The sequence below is a fragment of the Barbus barbus genome (genome assembly GCF_936440315.1).
Source record: "Barbus barbus genome assembly, chromosome: 29".
Lineage (NCBI taxonomy): Eukaryota > Metazoa > Chordata > Actinopteri > Cypriniformes > Cyprinidae > Barbus > Barbus barbus.
The window spans coordinates 3267181-3286136 of NC_136757.1; the positions used below are offsets into that span (position 1 = coordinate 3267181).

The window sequence follows — 18956 nt, forward strand, 5'->3', positions numbered from 1 at the left end:
CTTCTAAAAACACTAATGCTGTGTTTAGTGCAACATAAGCAAATGAAGAGAATGCAAGGCCACAGATGCTGAAAAACTTCTTTCTCAGTGAGACAAAGCTGGTTTATGCAATTTTAAGAGAAAAGCTCAAGTATATGAAAGATGTTTCTTTCTCAAGAAATGTAATGTTATTTGCAATGCAGAAGACAGATTTTCAAGTTTTTTTGCAGAGCAAGTCGTGTTTGAGCTTCAATGCACATTATCACTAGTTTAAACCTTCTTAGAACACTAATGCTGTGTTTAGTGCAACTAAGCAAATGAAGAGAATGCCAGGCCACAGATGCTGAAATGCTTCTTTCTCAGTGAGAGAAAGTTGTTTTATGCAATTTTAAGTGTAAAGCTCAAGTACATGAAAGATGTTTCTTTCTCATGAACTGTAATGTTATTTGCAATGCAGAAGACAGATTTTCATGTGTTAAAGTTTTTTTGCAGAGCAAGTCATGTTTGAGCTTCAAGGCACATTATCACTAGTTTAAACCCTCTTAGAACACTAATGCTGTGTTTAGTGCAACTAAGCAAATGAAGAGAATGCCAGGCCACAGATGCTGAAATGCTTCTTTCTCAGTGAGAGAAAGTTGTTTTATGCAATTTTAAGTGTAAAGCTCAAGTACATGAAAGATGTTTCTTTCTCATGAACTGTAATGTTATTTGCAATGCAGAAGACAGATTTTCATGTGTTAAAGTTTTTTTGCAGAGCAAGTCATGTTTGAGCTTCAAGGCACATTATCACTAGTTTAAACCCTCTTAGAACACTAATGCTGTGTTTAGTGCAACGTAAGCAAATGAAGAGAATGCCAGGCCACAGATGCTGAAATGCTTCTTTCTCAGTGAGAGAAAGCTGGTTTATGCAATTTTAAGAGAAAAGCTCAAGTATATGAAAGATGTTTCTTTCTCATGAACTGTAATGTTATTTGCAATGCAGAAGACAGATTTTCATGTGTTAAAGTTTTTTTGCAGAGCAAGTCATGTTTGAGACAAAATGCACATTATCACTAGTTTAAACCTTCTAAAAACACTAATGCTGTGTTTAGTGCAACTTAAGCAAATTAAGAGAATGCAAGGCCACAGATGCTGAAAAACGTCTTTCTCAATGACAGAAAGCTGGTTGATGCAATTTTAAGAGTAAAACTCAAGTACATCAAAGATGTTTCTTTCTCATGAAATGTAATCTTATTTGCAATGCAGAAGACAGATTTTCAAGTTTTTTTGCAGAGCAAGTCGTGTTTGAGCTAAAATGCACATTATCACTAGTTTAAACCTTCTAAAAACACTAATGCTGTGTTTAGTGCAACATAAGCAAATGAAGAGAATGCAAGGCCACAGATGCTGAAAAACTTCTTTCTCAGTGAGACAAAGCTGGTTTATGCTATTTTAAGAGAAAAGCTCAAGTATATGAAAGATGTTTCTTTCTCAAGAAATGTAATGTTATTTGCAATGCAGAAGACAGATTTTCAAGTTTTTTTGCAGAGCAAGTCGTGTTTGAGCTTCAATGCACATTATCACTAGTTTAAACCTTCTTAGAACACTAATGCTGTGTTTAGTGCAACTAAGCAAATGAAGAGAATGCCAGGCCACAGATGCTGAAATGCTTCTTTCTCAGTGAGAGAAAGTTGTTTTATGCAATTTTAAGTGTAAAGCTCAAGTACATGAAAGATGTTTCTTTCTCATGAACTGTAATGTTATTTGCAATGCAGAAGACAGATTTTCATGTGTTAAAGTTTTTTTGCAGAGCAAGTCATGTTTGAGCTTCAAGGCACATTATCACTAGTTTAAACCCTCTTAGAACACTAATGCTGTGTTTAGTGCAACTAAGCAAATGAAGAGAATGCCAGGCCACAGATGCTGAAATGCTTCTTTCTCAGTGAGAGAAAGCTGGTTTATGCAATTTTAAGAGAAAAGCTCAAGTATATGAAAGATGTTTCTTTCTCATGAAACTGTAATGTTATTTGCAATGCAGAAGACAGATTTTCATGTGTTAAAGTTTTTTTGCAGAGCAAGTCATGTTTGAGAGAAAATTCACATTATCACTAGTTTAAACCTTCTAAAAACACTAATGCTGTGTTTAGTGCAACGTAAGCAAATGAAGAGAATGCAAGGCCACAGATGCTGAAAAACTTCTTTCTCAGTGAGACAAAGCTGGTTTATGCAATTTTAAGGGAAAAGCTCAAGTATATGAAAGATGTTTCTTTCTCAAGAAATGTAATGTTATTTGCAATGCAGAAGACAGATTTTCATGTGTTAAAGTTTTTTTGCAGACCAAGTCATGTTTGAGCTTCAAGGCACATTATCACGAGTTTAAACCTTCTAAGAGCACGAATGCTGTGTTTAGTGCAACTAAGCAAATGAAGAGAATGCCAGGCCACAGATGCTGAAATGCTTCTTTCTCAGTGAGAGAAAGCTGGTTTATGCAATTTTAAGAGAAAAGCTCAAGTATATGAAAGATGTTTCTTTCTCATGAACGGTAATGTTATTTGCAATGCAGAAGACAGATTTTCATGTGTTAAAGTTTTTTTGCAGAGCAAGTCATGTTTGAGACAAAATGCACATTATCACTAGTTTAAACCTTCTAAAAACACTAATGCTGTGTTTAGTGCAACTTAAGCAAATTAAGAGAATGCAAGGCCACAGATGCTGAAAAACGTCTTTCTCAATGACAGAAAGCTGGTTTAAGCAATTTTAAGAGTAAAACTCAAGTACATCAAAGATGTTTCTTTCTCATGAAATGTAATCTTATTTGCAATGCAGAAGACAGATTTTCAAGTTTTTTTGCAGAGCAAGTCGTGTTTGAGCTAAAATGCACATTATCACTAGTTTAAACCTAAAAACACTAATGCTGTGTTTAGTGCAACTTAAGCAAATTAAGAGAATGCAAGGCCACAGATGCTGAAAAACTTCTTTCTCAGTGAGACAAAGTTGTTTCATGCAATTTTAAGTGTAAAGCTCAAGTACATGAAAGATGTTTTTTGTCATGAAATATAATCTTATTTGCAATGCAGAAGACAGATTTTCATGTGTTAAAGTTTTTTTGCAGAGCAAATCATGTTTGAGCTTCAATCCACATTATCACTAGTTTAAACCTTCTAAAAACACTAATGCTGTGTTTAGTGCAACGTAAGCAAATTAAGAGAATGCAAGGCCACAGATGCTGAAAAACTTCTTTCTCAGTGAGACAAAGTTGTTTTATGCAATTTTAAGAGAAAAGCTCAAGTATATGAAAGATGTTTCTTTCTCATGAAATGTAATGTTATTTGCAATGCAGAAGACAGATTTTCATATGTTAAAGTTTTTTTGAGAGCAAGTCATGTTTGAGACAAAATGCACATTATCACTAGTTTAAACCTTCTAAAAACACTAATGCTGTGTTTAGTGCAACTTAAGCAAATTAAGAGAATGCAAGGCCACAGATGCTGAAAAACGTCTTTCTCAATGACAGAAAGCTGGTTTATGCAATTTTAAGAGTAAAACTCAAGTACATCAAAGATGTTTCTTTCTCATGAAATGTAATCTTATTTGCAATGCAGAAGACAGATTTTCAAGCGTTAAAGTTTTTTTGCAGAGCAAGTCATGTTTGAGACTCAATGCACATTATCACTAGTTTAAACCTTCTAAAAACACTAATGCTGTGTTTAGTGCAACGTAAGCAAATGAAGAGAATGCAAGGCCACAGATGCTGAAAAACTTCTTTCTCAGTGAGACAAAGCTGGTTTATGCAATTTTAAGAGAAAAGCTCAAGTATATGAAAGATGTTTCTTTCTCAAGAAATGTAATGTTATTTGCAATGCAGAAGACAGATTTTCATGTGTTAAAGTTTTTTTGCAGACCAAGTCATGTTTGAGCTTCAAGGCACATTATCACGAGTTTAAACCTTCTAAGAGCACGAATGCTGTGTTTAGTGCAACTAAGCAAATGAAGAGAATGCCAGGCCACAGATGCTGAAATGCTTCTTTCTCAGTGAGAGAAAGCTGGTTTATGCAATTTTAAGAGAAAAGCTCAAGTATATGAAAGATGTTTCTTTCTCATGAACGGTAATGTTAATTGCAATGCAGAAGACAGATTTTCATGTGTTAAAGTTTTTTTGCAGAGCAAGTCATGTTTGAGACAAAATGCACATTATCACTAGTTTAAACCTTCTAAAAACACTAATGCTGTGTTTAGTGCAACTTAAGCAAATTAAGAGAATGCAAGGCCACAGATGCTGAAAAACGTCTTTCTCAATGACAGAAAGCTGGTTTATGCAATTTTAAGAGTAAAACTCAAGTACATCAAAGATGTTTCTTTCTCATGAAATGTAATCTTATTTGCAATGCAGAAGACAGATTTTCAAGTTTTTTTGCAGAGCAAGTCGTGTTTGAGCTAAAATGCACATTATCACTAGTTTAAACCTTCTAAAAACACTAATGCTGTGTTTAGTGCAACTTAAGCAAATTAAGAGCATGCAAGGCCACAGATGCTGAAAAACTTCTTTCTCAGTGAGACAAAGTTGTTTCATGCAATTTTAAGTGTAAAGCTCAAGTACATGAAAGATGTTTTTTGTCATGAAATATAATCTTATTTGCAATGCAGAAGACAGATTTTCATGTGTTAAAGTTTTTTTGCAGAGCAAATCATGTTTGAGCTTCAATGCACATTATCACTAGTTTAAACCTTCTAAAAACACTAATGCTGTGTTTAGTGCAACGTAAGCAAATGAAGAGAATGCCAGGCCACAGATGCTGAAATGCTTCTTTCTCAGTGAGAGAAAATTGGTTTATGCAATTTTAAGAGAAAAGCTCAAGTATATGAAAGATGTTTCTTTCTCATGAACTGTAATGTTATTTGCAATGCAGAAGACATATTTTCAAGTTTTTTTGCAGAGCAAGTCGTGTTTGAGCTAAAATGCACATTATCACTAGTTTAAACCTTCTAAAAACACTAATGCTGTGTTTAGTGCAACGTAAGCAAATTAAGAGAATGCAAGGCCACAGATGCTGAAAAACTTCTTTCTCAGTGAGACAAAGTTGTTTTATGCAATTTTAAGTGTAAAGCTCAAGTACATGAAAGATGTTTCTTTGTCATGAAATATAATCTTATTTGCAATGTAGAAGACAGATTTTCAAGCGTTAAAGTTTTTTTGCAGAGCAAGTCATGTTTGAGACTCAATGCTCATTATCACTAGTTTAAACCTTCTAAAAACACTAATGCTGTGTTTAGTGCAACGTAAGCAAATGAAGAGAATGCAAGGCCACAGATGCTGAAAAACTTCTTTCTCAGTGAGACAAAGCTGGTTTATGCAATTTTAAGAGAAAAGCTCAAGTATATGAAAGATGTTTCTTTCTCATGAAATGTAATGTTATTTGCAATGCAGAAGACAGATTTTCATATGTTAAAGTTTTTTTGCAGAGCAAGTCATGTTTGAGACAAAATGCACATTATCACTAGTTTAAACCTTCTAAAAACACTAATGCTGTTTTTAGTGCAACGTAAGCAAATGAAGAGAATGCAAGGCCACAGATGCTGAAAAACTTCTTTCTCAGTGAGACAAAGCTGGTTTATGCAATTTTAAGAGAAAAGCTCAAGTATATGAAAGATGTTTCTTTCTCAAGAAATGTAGTTATTTGCAATGCAGAAGACAGATTTTCAAGTTTTTTTGCAGAGCAAGTCGTGTTTGAGCTTCAATGCACATTATCACTAGTTTAAACCTTCTTAGAACACTAATGCTGTGTTTAGTGCAACGTAAGCAAATGAAGAGAATGCCAGGCCACAGATGCTGAAATGATTCTTTCTCAGTGAGAGAAAGCTGGTTTATGCAATTTTAAGAGAAAAGCTCAAGTATATGAAAGGTTTCTTTCTCATGAACTGTAATGTTATTTGCAATGCAGAAGACAGATTTTCATGTGTTAAAGTTTTTTTGCAGAGCAAGTCATGTTTGAGACAAAATGCACATATCACTAGTTTAAACCTTCTAAAAACACTAATGCTGTGTTTAGTGCAACTTAAGCAAATTAAGAGAATGCAAGGCCACAGATGCTGAAAAACGTCTTTCTCAATGACAGAAAGCTGGTTTATGCAATTTTAAGAGTAAAACTCAAGTACATCAAAGATGTTTCTTTCTCATGAAATGTAATCTTATTTGCAATGCAGAAGACAGATTTTCAAGTTTTTTTGCAGAGCAAGTCGTGTTTGAGCTAAAATGCACATTATCACTAGTTTAAACCTTCTAAAAACACTAATGCTGTGTTTAGTGCAACATAAGCAAATGAAGAGAATGCAAGGCCACAGATGCTGAAAAACTTCTTTCTCAGTGAGACAAAGCTGGTTTATGCAATTTTAAGAGAAAAGCTCAAGTATATGAAAGATGTTTCTTTCTCAAGAAATGTAATGTTATTTGCAATGCAGAAGACAGATTTTCAAGTTTTTTTGCAGAGCAAGTCGTGTTTGAGCTTCAATGCACATTATCACTAGTTTAAACCTTCTTAGAACACTAATGCTGTGTTTAGTGCAACTAAGCAAATGAAGAGAATGCCAGGCCACAGATGCTGAAATGCTTCTTTCTCAGTGAGAGAAAGTTGTTTTATGCAATTTTAAGTGTAAAGCTCAAGTACATGAAAGATGTTTCTTTCTCATGAACTGTAATGTTATTTGCAATGCAGAAGACAGATTTTCATGTGTTAAAGTTTTTTTGCAGAGCAAGTCATGTTTGAGCTTCAAGGCACATTATCACTAGTTTAAACCCTCTTAGAACACTAATGCTGTGTTTAGTGCAACTAAGCAAATGAAGAGAATGCCAGGCCACAGATGCTGAAATGCTTCTTTCTCAGTGAGAGAAAGCTGGTTTATGCAATTTTAAGAGAAAAGCTCAAGTATATGAAAGATGTTTCTTTCTCATGAACTGTAATGTTATTTGCAATGCAGAAGACAGATTTTCATGTGTTAAAGTTTTTTTGCAGAGCAAGTCATGTTTGAGAGAAAATTCACATTATCACTAGTTTAAACCTTCTAAAAACACTAATGCTGTGTTTAGTGCAACTTAAGCAAATTAAGAGAATGCAAGGCCACAGATGCTGAAAAACTTCTTTCTCAGTGAGACAAAGTTGTTTCATGCAATTTTAAGTGTAAAGCTCAAGTACATGAAAGATGTTTCTTTGTCATGAAATATAATCTTATTTGCAATGCAGAAGACAGATTTTCATGTGTTAAAGTTTTTTTGCAGAGCAAATCATGTTTGAGCTTCAATGCACATTATCACTAGTTTAAACCTTCTAAAAACACTAATGCTGTGTTTAGTGCAACGTAAGCAAATGAAGAGAATGCAAGGCCACAGATGCTGAAAAACTTCTTTCTCAGTGAGACAAAGCTGGTTTATGCAATTTTAAGAGAAAAGCTCAAGTATATGAAAGATGTTTCTTTCTCAAGAAATGTAATGTTATTTGCAATGCAGAAGACAGATTTTCATGTGTTAAAGTTTTTTTGCAGACCAAGTCATGTTTGAGCTTCAAGGCACATTATCACGAGTTTAAACCTTCTAAGAGCACGAATGCTGTGTTTAGTGCAACTAAGCAAATGAAGAGAATGCCAGGCCACAGATGCTGAAATGCTTCTTTCTCAGTGAGAGAAAGCTGGTTTATGCAATTTTAAGAGAAAAGCTCAAGTATATGAAAGATGTTTCTTTCTCATGAACGGTAATGTTATTTGCAATGCAGAAGACAGATTTTCATGTGTTAAAGTTTTTTTGCAGAGCAAGTCATGTTTGAGACAAAATGCACATTATCACTAGTTTAAACCTTCTAAAAACACTAATGCTGTGTTTAGTGCAACTTAAGCAAATTAAGAGAATGCAAGGCCACAGATGCTGAAAAACGTCTTTCTCAATGACAGAAAGCTGGTTTATGCAATTTTAAGAGTAAAACTCAAGTACATCAAAGATGTTTCTTTCTCATGAAATGTAATCTTATTTGCAATGCAGAAGACAGATTTTCAAGTTTTTTTGCAGAGCAAGTCGTGTTTGAGCTAAAATGCACATTATCACTAGTTTAAACCTTCTAAAAACACTAATGCTGTGTTTAGTGCAACGTAAGCAAATTAAGAGAATGCAAGGCCACAGATGCTGAAAAACTTCTTTCTCAGTGAGACAAAGTTGTTTCATGCAATTTTAAGTGTAAAGCTCAAGTACATGAAAGATGTTTTTTGTCATGAAATATAATCTTATTTGCAATGCAGAAGACAGATTTTCATGTGTTAAAGTTTTTTTGCAGAGCAAATCATGTTTGAGCTTCAATGCACATTATCACTAGTTTAAACCTTCTAAAAACACTAATGCTGTGTTTAGTGCAACGTAAGCAAATTAAGAGAATGCAAGGCCACAGATGCTGAAATGCTTCTTTCTCAGTGAGAGAAAATTGGTTTATGCAATTTTAAGAGAAAAGCTCAAGTATATGAAAGGTTTCTTTCTCATGAACTGTAATGTTATTTGCAATGCAGAAGACATATTTTCAAGTTTTTTTGCAGAGCAAGTCGTGTTTGAGCTAAAATGCACATTATCACTAGTTTAAACCTTCTAAAAACACTAATGCTGTGTTTAGTGCAACGTAAGCAAATTAAGAGAATGCAAGGCCACAGATGCTGAAAAACTTCTTTCTCAGTGAGACAAAGTTGTTTTATGCAATTTTAAGTGTAAAGCTCAAGTACATGAAAGATGTTTCTTTGTCATGAAATATAATCTTATTTGCAATGCAGAAGACAGATTTTCAAGCGTTAAAGTTTTTTTGCAGAGCAAGTCATGTTTGAGACTCAATGCTCATTATCACTAGTTTAAACCTTCTAAAAACACTAATGCTGTGTTTAGTGCAACGTAAGCAAATGAAGAGAATGCAAGGCCACAGATGCTGAAAAACTTCTTTCCCAGTGAGACAAAGTTGTTTTATGCAATTTTAAGAGTAAAGCTCAAGTACATCAAAGATGTTTCTTTCTCATGAAATGTAATCTTATTTGCAATGCAGAAGACAGATTTTCAAGTTTTTTTGCAGAGCAAGTCGTGTTTGAGCTAAAATGCACATTATCACTAGTTTAAACCTTCTTAGAACACTAATGCTGTGTTTAGTGCAACTAAGCAAATGAAGAGAATGCCAGGCCACAGATGCTGAAATGCTTCTTTCTCAGTGAGACAAAGTTGTTTTATGCAATTTTAAGTGTAAAGCTCAAGTACATGAAAGATGTTTCTTTCTCATGAACTGTAATGTTATTTGCAATGCAGAAGACAGATTTTCATGTGTTAAAGTTTTTTTGCAGAGCAAGTCATGTTTGAGCTTCAATGCACATTATCACTAGTTTAAACCTTCTAAAAACACTAATGCTGTGTTTAGTGCAACGTAAGCAAATTAAGAGAATGCAAGGCCACAGATGCTGAAAAACTTCTTTCTCAGTGAGACAAAGCTGGTTTATGCAATTTTAAGAGAAAAGCTCAAGTATATGAAAGATGTTTCTTTCTCATGAAATGTAATGTTATTTGCAATGCAGAAGACAGATTTTCAAGTTTTTTTGCAGAGCAAGTCGTGTTTGAGCTTCAATGCACATTATCACTAGTTTAAACCTTTAAACTAGTGATAATGTGCATTTTGTCTCAAACATGACTTGCTCTGCAAAAAAACTTTAACACATGAAAATCTGTCTTCTGCATTTCAAATAAGATTACATTTCATGAGAAAGAAACATCTTTCATGTACTTGAGCTTTACTCTTAAAATTGCATAAACCAACTTTCTCTCACTGAGAAAGAAGCTTTTCAGCATCTGTGGCCTTGCATTCTCTTCATTTGCTTAGCAGCTCTAACATAACTTCATGAGTATAGTACTCCTAACATATTGAAATCTGTCTTTCTGCTTTGCAAATAACATTTCATTTCATATGGTAGATGCATCTTTTATGTGGCCATGCTTTATTCTTTTTTTGTAATCAAATATTTATTATAAAGAAAAGAACAACATATCACAAAACATTTCAACCAACCAAAGGGAAATATGCATATACATGTATAGCAAATACATATTCACATTGATACAAAATTAACAGTTATTAATAAATAAAAGAAAATAAACAAATTTAAATAAAATAAAGGGGTACCCACACATCCCAAAAACCTTCAAACTGGCTGTTATTAAGCCTCTCATTAAAAAAACCACACCTTGACCCCAAAGAACTAATTACAGATCGATCTCGAATCTCCCTTTTCTGTCAAAGGTAGTATCATCACAGCAAAAGAAAAGGTAGTATCATCACAGCTATGTTCCTTCTTAGAGAAAAATTATATATGTGAGGATTTCCAGTCAAGTTTTAGACCATATCATAGTACTGAGACTGCTCTCATTAGAGTTACAAATGACCTGCTTTTATCATCTGATCGTGGTTGTATCTCTCTATTAGTGCTATTGGATCTTAGTGCCGCGTTTGATACCATCGACCACAACATTCTTTTAAATAGACTAGAAAATTATATTGGAAGTGCACTGGCATGGTTCAAACTGTACTTATCTGACCGCCATCAATTTGTGGCAGTAAACTGCACTTGTGATTGGTATCATACCAATCAGTTTAAATCTAGATTAAAGACCCATCTCTTTAACCTGGCTTACACATAATACACTATCGCATTTCTATAATTCAAATCCGTTAAAGGACTGTTAGGCTGCATTAATTAGGTCAACCAGAACCGGGAACACTTCCCAAAACACCTGATGTACTTGTTACATTGTTAGAAGAATGGCATCTATGCTAATATTAGTCTGTTTCTTTCTTATTCCGAGGTCACCATAGCCACCCAGATCCAGATCAGATGGTGGATCAGCATCTAGAATTTACCTCTACAGCTAGGACACCTAGATGAGCCCCAGAGACTGATCCCCAGTGAAGACCCTGTCTCCAAGACGGCCATCGGAACAAAACCACACGAACCAGATGAGTCCTTTGCACAATCTGCTTCTGCTTTAGCCTAGATTTAAACTGCTGATTTTGTCTGGCCAGAGGAGAATGACACAATTTCGACAAACTATTTCCCCGTCTAAATACTGTAACGCTGGTATAAAGCCACCCAGCTTTATATCAAGCCGATGTAAAGCTGCTTTGACACAATTTGCATTGTTAAAAGCGCATACAAATAATATTGACTTGACTTATTGACCACTTTTGGAAATGGGGAAATTTTCTCCCCCAAGGCCTGGTAATTTTAACAACGGCACAACTCTTGCTGTTTCTTTTTCTAAGATTATCAGTGCAAAAAAAAGTCCAATTATCATTTAGTGAAAAGCAATTCAACAATGTGAAAAAAGGTCAGTTATTTCAAAATGCATTTATTTTTTCAAGACATCTGGGGGGGAGGGGGCTTCTTAAGGAAGTTAGACTTTTTCCTTCATGATAGATTTTAAAGAGCATTGAAAATCAACACCTGTGTAGAACCGAAGTGAAAATTCATTTTGATAACAGCAAGCATATTTTTCCAAATACTGAGCACAGCTACAGCGCATGGAGTTTGCTGTAAAACTGGAACATTGACATATATTGCTCACTTTCTCCTCCATTAGCAATATAAGATTTTGTCAGTATTTACTATTCATGTAGTCATATAAATCTCCATCCACATTTCTATTGTGGTGAACATTTACACATCTCACTTTAATGTTACATTTTCTATGTGAAACAGTCTCTCATTTTTATTTAACTCTTTGATTTGTTTGGTGGTATTTGACCTGGACAATTCTTGGTAGTTCTTCTGAGTTCTTATTGAAATAACAGGCAATCAACAGAGCAAGATGATCTTAACGGTTACAAATCATTTCAAGTAACAAAAATCAGTGACAATGTTACACACACATATAACACAAAACAAGATGATATTCTTCAGATTTTTCTGAGGTTGCTTAGAGATTGAAGTGATCGACAAGCACAACTTTAATTTTCACAGAGCTTGAGAACTAAGGTTGATTTGGAAAAATGTGAGCATATGTGTTTACGTCACCATCCCAGGTGAATTGTACAGTAAAATACATAAAAAGAAAGCAGGAACAATAAAAGAAGCTCTACCAAAAAGGGCACCTAAAGAGAATAAGAGAAAAAAAGACTGTAAACACACAAAACAATATCACAGCATAAAATGACACATTCTGAGCTATGCTGAAGAAAAAACATATAAATGAATATTTGTGCAACTTCTTACAATTTTTCAGCAATAAAATAAAACACATACCATCCAATGTAACACTGGCACAGGTTTTCATGCGATGTAGCTTGTTTGATGAGCAGCTCCACTTGAGTTGGTACGTCCAAAGTCTCATCATGGGAAAAGTCTCGTCCTAGAAGAAGTAAATTCACATAAATCCATTATTATTTGTTTTACTACCTGTTGATTTGTGATAATGAATGATAGTATTAGAATTGTGTATTGTCACTTAGAAATTCCTGTGTTAGTGCTCTGTGGTCAGAGAGTGAATGAGTTTTGCTCACCAGTTAGCTTGTCCCGCACCCTGTTGATAATTTGGATGGCTTTCTTGTTCAAGGCCTCAGGCTGCACAAGGCCATCTCCAACTGAAGGAAGAAAATAATAAAGTAACATTTTCAATGATAAACATACTGAAAAACACGCATCCTGAAACCTGATCATTAAGCAGATTAAGAGTAAGCAGATTCTTCTTGATTGAAGATTGAAGATTTTTATTTTTCACATTGTGACGAGTCGGCTGCCTCCCCCCTTATCATCATCACCACCCGTCCCGTATTCGCCGCCCTTCACCAGGCTCCCGACGGGAGTGGGTGTGTGAGAGAGGAGGGGCGCTGAAAAAGCCAGGGCTGGCGGCGTGTGATGAGGCGCACCTGATGTGAATAGAGCCTCATCACCGCCGCCGTTTAAATGCAGAGCGCGCCTCTCCTCGGGAGACCTGTCTCTTCCCCGTGCATGCACGCTGGTGTCCTCGTGGGTCCAGGAAGGGCGCGTCGAGTAGGAGGACTGCCGCACACGGCTGACGGGCCAGGATGCCGTCGAGTCCCCCAGAAGCTCCGGGGGCCTAGGAGTAGGATGTCGCCACTGGAAGAAGCCGCTGCCACTCGCACCCGGACCCGAGAGGGGAGCGTGTGCGGCCACCGGACTCCGCCCCTTCCCTGGACCCTTCCCTCCTGAACACTGCCCTCCTTCACAAGCCCCGCAGCACGACGAGGACACCAGATCCCCTGTTTATTTTGGACACTTTTTCCCCTTGGACACTATTTTTGATTTTTATTGTTTAATAAAAACCTCTCCGAGGCCTGACGCCACACCCACTGTGTCTGTCGTTTGCTCCTCCCGCCACAACATACATTGTGTATGTTGTGGCGGGAGGAGCAAACGACAGACACAGTGGGTGTGGCGTCAGGCCTCGGAGAGGTTTTAAAGGACCTGACCTACATTTCGTCAGTTTTAAAGGACCTGACCTACATTTCACTGCTGGTTATACAGAGTATAACCAGCAGTGAAATGTAGGTCAGGTCCTTTAAAACTGACGATTCCTTTAAAACTTTTATAGCTTAATTATGTTGGCTTGAGAATGTCAAATCTAACCCATTGGCAAGGCAAGGTTGACTGCTACTCACAAAAATGTGATAAGTGCTTACACACGTGGTCAGAATTGTTGGTACCCATGGTAAATATGATAAAGAAGGCTGTGAAAATAAATGTGCATTGTTAATCCTTTTGATATATTTTTTTTTAAATCACAAAAATCTAAGCTTTCACTGGAGAATAAGAATTTAAAACGGGGGGAAATATCATTATGAAATAAATGTTTTTTTCTCAAATACATGTTGGACTGTTTTTTTCTCAAATACATTACTGGTACCCCTAGAAATTCTTATGAGTAAAATATATCTGAAATATATTCCCATTTATAGTCACAATTTTGAGCACACCAGTGTGATTATGAACATGAAATTATCCAGCCATGGCTTCCGGTTTCACAGAAGTATAAATAGGAGGGAAAACAAAACAAAGGCCAAATTCCAAATTAATCATCCATCACAATGAGAAAAACCAAATACTATATTTCTGATGTGCAGCAAAAGATAATTGAGCTTCACAAATTAGAAAGTGGCTTCAAGAAAAGAGCTAGAGCAGTGAAAATTCCCATTTCCACCATCAGGGCAATAATTTAGAAATTCCAATCAACAGAAAATGTTATGAATCTGCCTGGAAGAAGACATGTCTATATCGTCCTAATGCACGGTGAGAAGGAGAGTTTGAGTGGTTAAAGACTCCCCAAGCATTACAGCTGGAGAATTGTAGAAAAATTTTGAGTTTCGGGTCAGAAAACCTTAAAAAAAATGATCAAACAGCACCTTCATGTTGTTTGGGAGGGTTTCAAGAAAAAAAAAAAAGAAAAAAAAGAAAAGAAAATGCTTTCACCAAAAAACAATCTCCAGCATATTCTGTTGTCAGACATGACTGGAACTTCAAATAAGACTGGCTTCTATGGTCAGATGTAACTAAAAAATTAGCTTTTTAGCAGCAAACACTCAAGGTTTGGTGAACATAGGGATAAAAAGTACCCCATGTGTACAATGAAATATACTGCTGTATTTTTAATGTCGAGGGCCTATATTTCTGCTGGAGGTCCTGGACATCTTTAGACACATGGATTCTATACCAACAGATAAAAAATCAAAAAGTGACTGATTCTGTTAGAAATCTTATAATGGGCCATGTTTGGATCTTCCAACCGTACAATAATCCAAACACAAACCTTAAAAACAACACAAAAATGGGTCACTGAGCACAAAACCAAGCTTCCGCTATGGCCATTCCAGTCCTCTGACCTGAACCCTGTAGAAAATGAGTGCGGTGAACCGAAGAGGAGAAGCACCGTCATGGAGCTGTGAATCTAAAGGATCTGGAGAGATTCTGGATGAAGGAATGGTCTCTGATCTCTTGTCAGGTGTTCTCTAACCTCATCAGGCATTATAGGAGAAAACTCCAATAATATTTTGGCAAATGGAGGTTTCAGAATGATTGAATAAAAGGGTACCGTTAATAGAAAAACATTTATTTCATAATGATATTTCCCCCCAATTTTAAATACTTATTCTCCAATGAAAGGTTAGATTTTTGTGAATTTTTTTAATTAATAGATAAAAAGGATTAACAATGCAGATTTATTTACACAGCCTTCTTTGATCATATTTACCAAGGGTACCAACAATTCTGACTACTTGTATATGTTTTACTGTATACAGTAGAAGAATATTACCAGGGCTTTTGATTTAACATTAATTTTATGCAGTTAATTATGGGAAAAAATGTGTTAAATTATTAAAAACCCATTAACTGCTTTTTAAAACACACTAACCTCATTGCACTATTTATGCAATTCTAATTTCTGAAAAAAAACATTATACCCAATATCATTTCAGATACAGCTTCTGAACAAGGGAATTCCCCCCAATTTCCAGAACGATTTCTAAATCCTGAATCATATGATAGCATATTATTCGGCTTTATTTAATAATTGAAACATTAAAAGGTTTGTTTTACTTTACTTATTTGTGCTTATACTAATGGAAAACATTAGCTTTCCTTTAATGCTAATAATTTCTATTGTGTGTTCTTATCAAATATTTGTTGGTGAATTGCATTTTGTGGGAGTTGAATGTTGAATATAATTGAATATGAAACATTTTTTGGTTTCAGGTAAACTTAAATGTTCATAGGGTGATTGAAATAATGCTAAACGCATGTTGATGTCACACAGCAATGTGTCTTGAAAAAAAGTCCATGGTGGACTTTTGAGCCCAAACGACAAGAGGTGACGCTGGCAGATGTGGAGGCCCAGGCAGAGTCTGATGGACTGAGAGATTGAGCAACACAGGTGGACCAGGAAACCAAAGCAGAGACATGGTGACAAGCAGCCAAGGTGGAGTCAGGGTACAGGAGTCGACAATGGTTTTAGTGAGGACAGAGGTGAAGCCGGAGGAATGGAGGAGCCCGATGGTGCTGCAGGGGTGGAGGAATGAGGCGCAGCCGAAGGTCACAAAGTCCATGGCGACGACTGACCAAGGTGGAGCTGAGAGGCCAAGGCGGAGCTGAGGGCTTGGAGGGAACAGGCTATATATATATATACACACATACACACACTGGAACCTTTTTGGAACCTGTGAGACTTTTTTTTTCTTCCCAGGATGAAGCCCTATGTCAGAATCCTATTCACAAGGCTTTGGATTTTTAATGCATATATATATATATATATATATATATATATATATATATATATATTAAACAAAAAGCTGAGAAAACCACAAAGCATATGTCTGGATTGGATTCAGACTGATGATAGAGCCTAGTTGGAGATGAACATACTGTAGATGGAGTATATTGCTTCCATAAGCACCCCCAAAGCTTGCACAGTCCTATACTACTTCCTGGGTCAAATTTCAATCGGTAAAGTTAGGCAGTTTTGATTTATGTGCCGTTTAATATTTGATGATCGCATTATTTTATTATGTGCATGCAGTATTTTTTTTTTTAAAGCTGGATGGATTCTATTTGAGACAATTTTTTTATCGTTCATCGGCTGAAAAAAACATTTTGACACATTAGTTAAGGTAACGCTTTAGTTATACTTCCATAACACTGCATTTATTTGATCAAACATACATTACAAACAGTAATATTGTGAAATATCATTACAATTTAAAACAAAACTTTTTTTAAAAAATATATATACTTTATAATTTATTCCTGTTGTGGTAAAGCTGAATTTTCTCCAGCCATTACTACACACTTAAGTGTCACATGATCCTTCAGAAATCATTCTAATCCCAGGATGAAGCCCTATGTCAGAATCCTATTCACAAGGCTTTGGATTTTTAATGCATCTATTAACTCACACATTACAAAGGTTGGTCTGCACTCTTTAAAACTCTTGATGTGTCTGTAGATTGATTAAATATAATCACCTGATGTATGTTGTTTGCTACATAATCATTGAGAGACAAAGAATGGTCAGATAGCTGAAATGTTTATCTTTTTATCTCCTGCTTTAATTTCAATAAAATAATTAAAGAGTGCAGACCAACTTTTGTACTGTGTTAAGAAATATAGATTTTGGCACCTTATTCAGCTGGATGAGCACAGTGACTTGCATGGATTAAATACATCTATTGATGAATAAAACTTAACAAAATTAGTATTATTTTCTGGCAAACTTGATGTTTATCAGGTCTAGAGGACAAAACCCATTGTTTGTGGTGGCATAAGAATGATAACGTAGGTAAAACCTGTTGTTTTTGATAGATAGCCTAAAGGAACAGAATTTAAAAATGTAAATTTAATTCAGACCAAATTCACTTTAGATAATAATCATGAGTTCTGAGCTTGTAAATTAGAACCACCCAGGAGGACTTGAAAGTAGAATGACTTTAAGGACTGTCTTCAAGAACTTACTGAAGGAGTGAATTGACTCAGGCACTGTAGTCCCAGGCTTTTTGTGGGTTGTTTCTCCCAGGTCAATACCCTCCATGGCTTCTACATGAAACATACCAAAAAGACACCACAAAAATTAATCCATTACCAAGAACATGCATTAGTTTTGGTGGAAATTCCGGATGAGTATTTTAGAAGTCACTTCATAATGTCACTGTCATTTCGGGACTGTCCGGAATGTGTGTAAATAAAAGCATTATTTATGGGAAAGCTCCGACAGTGTGAACAAAATCTTGGGAACAACTTTCTGTAATCTTCCTGCTTATCAATTTTACAGGGGAGTTTACACCTACTATAACACTATTAATTAGAATGGGGATAAAGTCAAAGACTTACCAACAGACTGTCCTGCCGTGTAGGAGTCAGTTCTGGTCCTGGAGCGCTTGTTTCCTTTAGTGTTTGCTGTAGGAGAGAAAATAAACTTCCAGTTACTTGATAAAGTTTACTTTTTTCACAAACAAAAGGCTGACTATCAACCTAACATCAACATTTTAGGTTGATATTTTCAATTATATTCAAAATTAATAAATTAAAATGGTATAAATAAATAAAATGAATAAAAACAAATTCCTTTTGACATTTCTATTAGCTACTGTACACAGGTCACTAGGGCACCAACAGTGTTGTCCAGTAATGCGTCAAAAGTCTTTCTAGAAAACACAACATTTTCTAACGACCTTATGTGAATTCAAAATACATCACGAAATATGCCTGAGTAACAGGTACATAAATTAACATCAAGATACACATGACAATTTATGAGATTAATACTAAACTTGTTTTGACCTCATTGTAAGACCAAAATCCATATTAGATCGCAATCATAAGTAAACAAATTATTTGTAGCTTTTTATAATAAGCTAATTGCGAGACCTGTTTAGGATTTATCATGTAAACATCCTTTATTTTTATAAAATAATAACCATACGCTTCATCAGTAAGTAACAAGTAATAATATTACTTTTGAAAAGAATAATGAGCTCAACACTGCATTTATAGATATATTAAATTCTACTGTTAGACAAAATGTGACAGGACCCACTTATTGTCGTAATCATTCTTTTGATTTTATATTTTCACATGGAATCAATGAAATTGGTGACATCTCAGATCATTGGTCTGATTTTTGTATACTCCATTACAAATATGGCACAACTATCACTTCTATGACCTTGGTGGATTTGCCATCTTTTTTTCCAGATGACCACAGCATAAAAGGTGTTTGTGATACAGTAGTGGCCAATAGAACAAGAACAAGCAACGTTACACGAACCTTTCACAGACATGCCTTCAGAGCACAAAAAAGGACCTCATCCACTGTTTTGAAAGCATACAAGGATTAGGTGACTTTGACCCGTTACCATTTGAGAGGCAGAAGCCTTTGTCCATGCTGCTGGAGGATCAGGATTTTTTTCGATCATATCATGCCACATATGGACCTTCTCTATGCC

General features: G+C 35.5%; 1 protein-coding gene across 1 annotated transcript in view; it reads right to left on the bottom strand.

Annotated features, from left to right (window-relative positions):
• Positions 1–9961: 9961 nt before the first annotated feature.
• The window catches only part of LOC306849579 (serine/threonine-protein kinase mTOR), a 148033-nt gene continuing 139038 nt past the window's right edge, over positions 9962–18956 (bottom strand). Inside the window, exons 54-58 of the mRNA XM_079384722.1 lie at positions 17842–17907; positions 17467–17547; positions 12507–12587; positions 12250–12355; positions 9962–12098 (exon numbers count right to left, since the gene is read on the bottom strand). Of these exons, the coding sequence (XP_079240848.1) occupies positions 12083–12098; positions 12250–12355; positions 12507–12587; positions 17467–17547; positions 17842–17907 (350 nt within the window). The 3' untranslated portion in view covers positions 9962–12082. The remainder of the gene's footprint in view (positions 12099–12249; positions 12356–12506; positions 12588–17466; positions 17548–17841; positions 17908–18956) is intronic.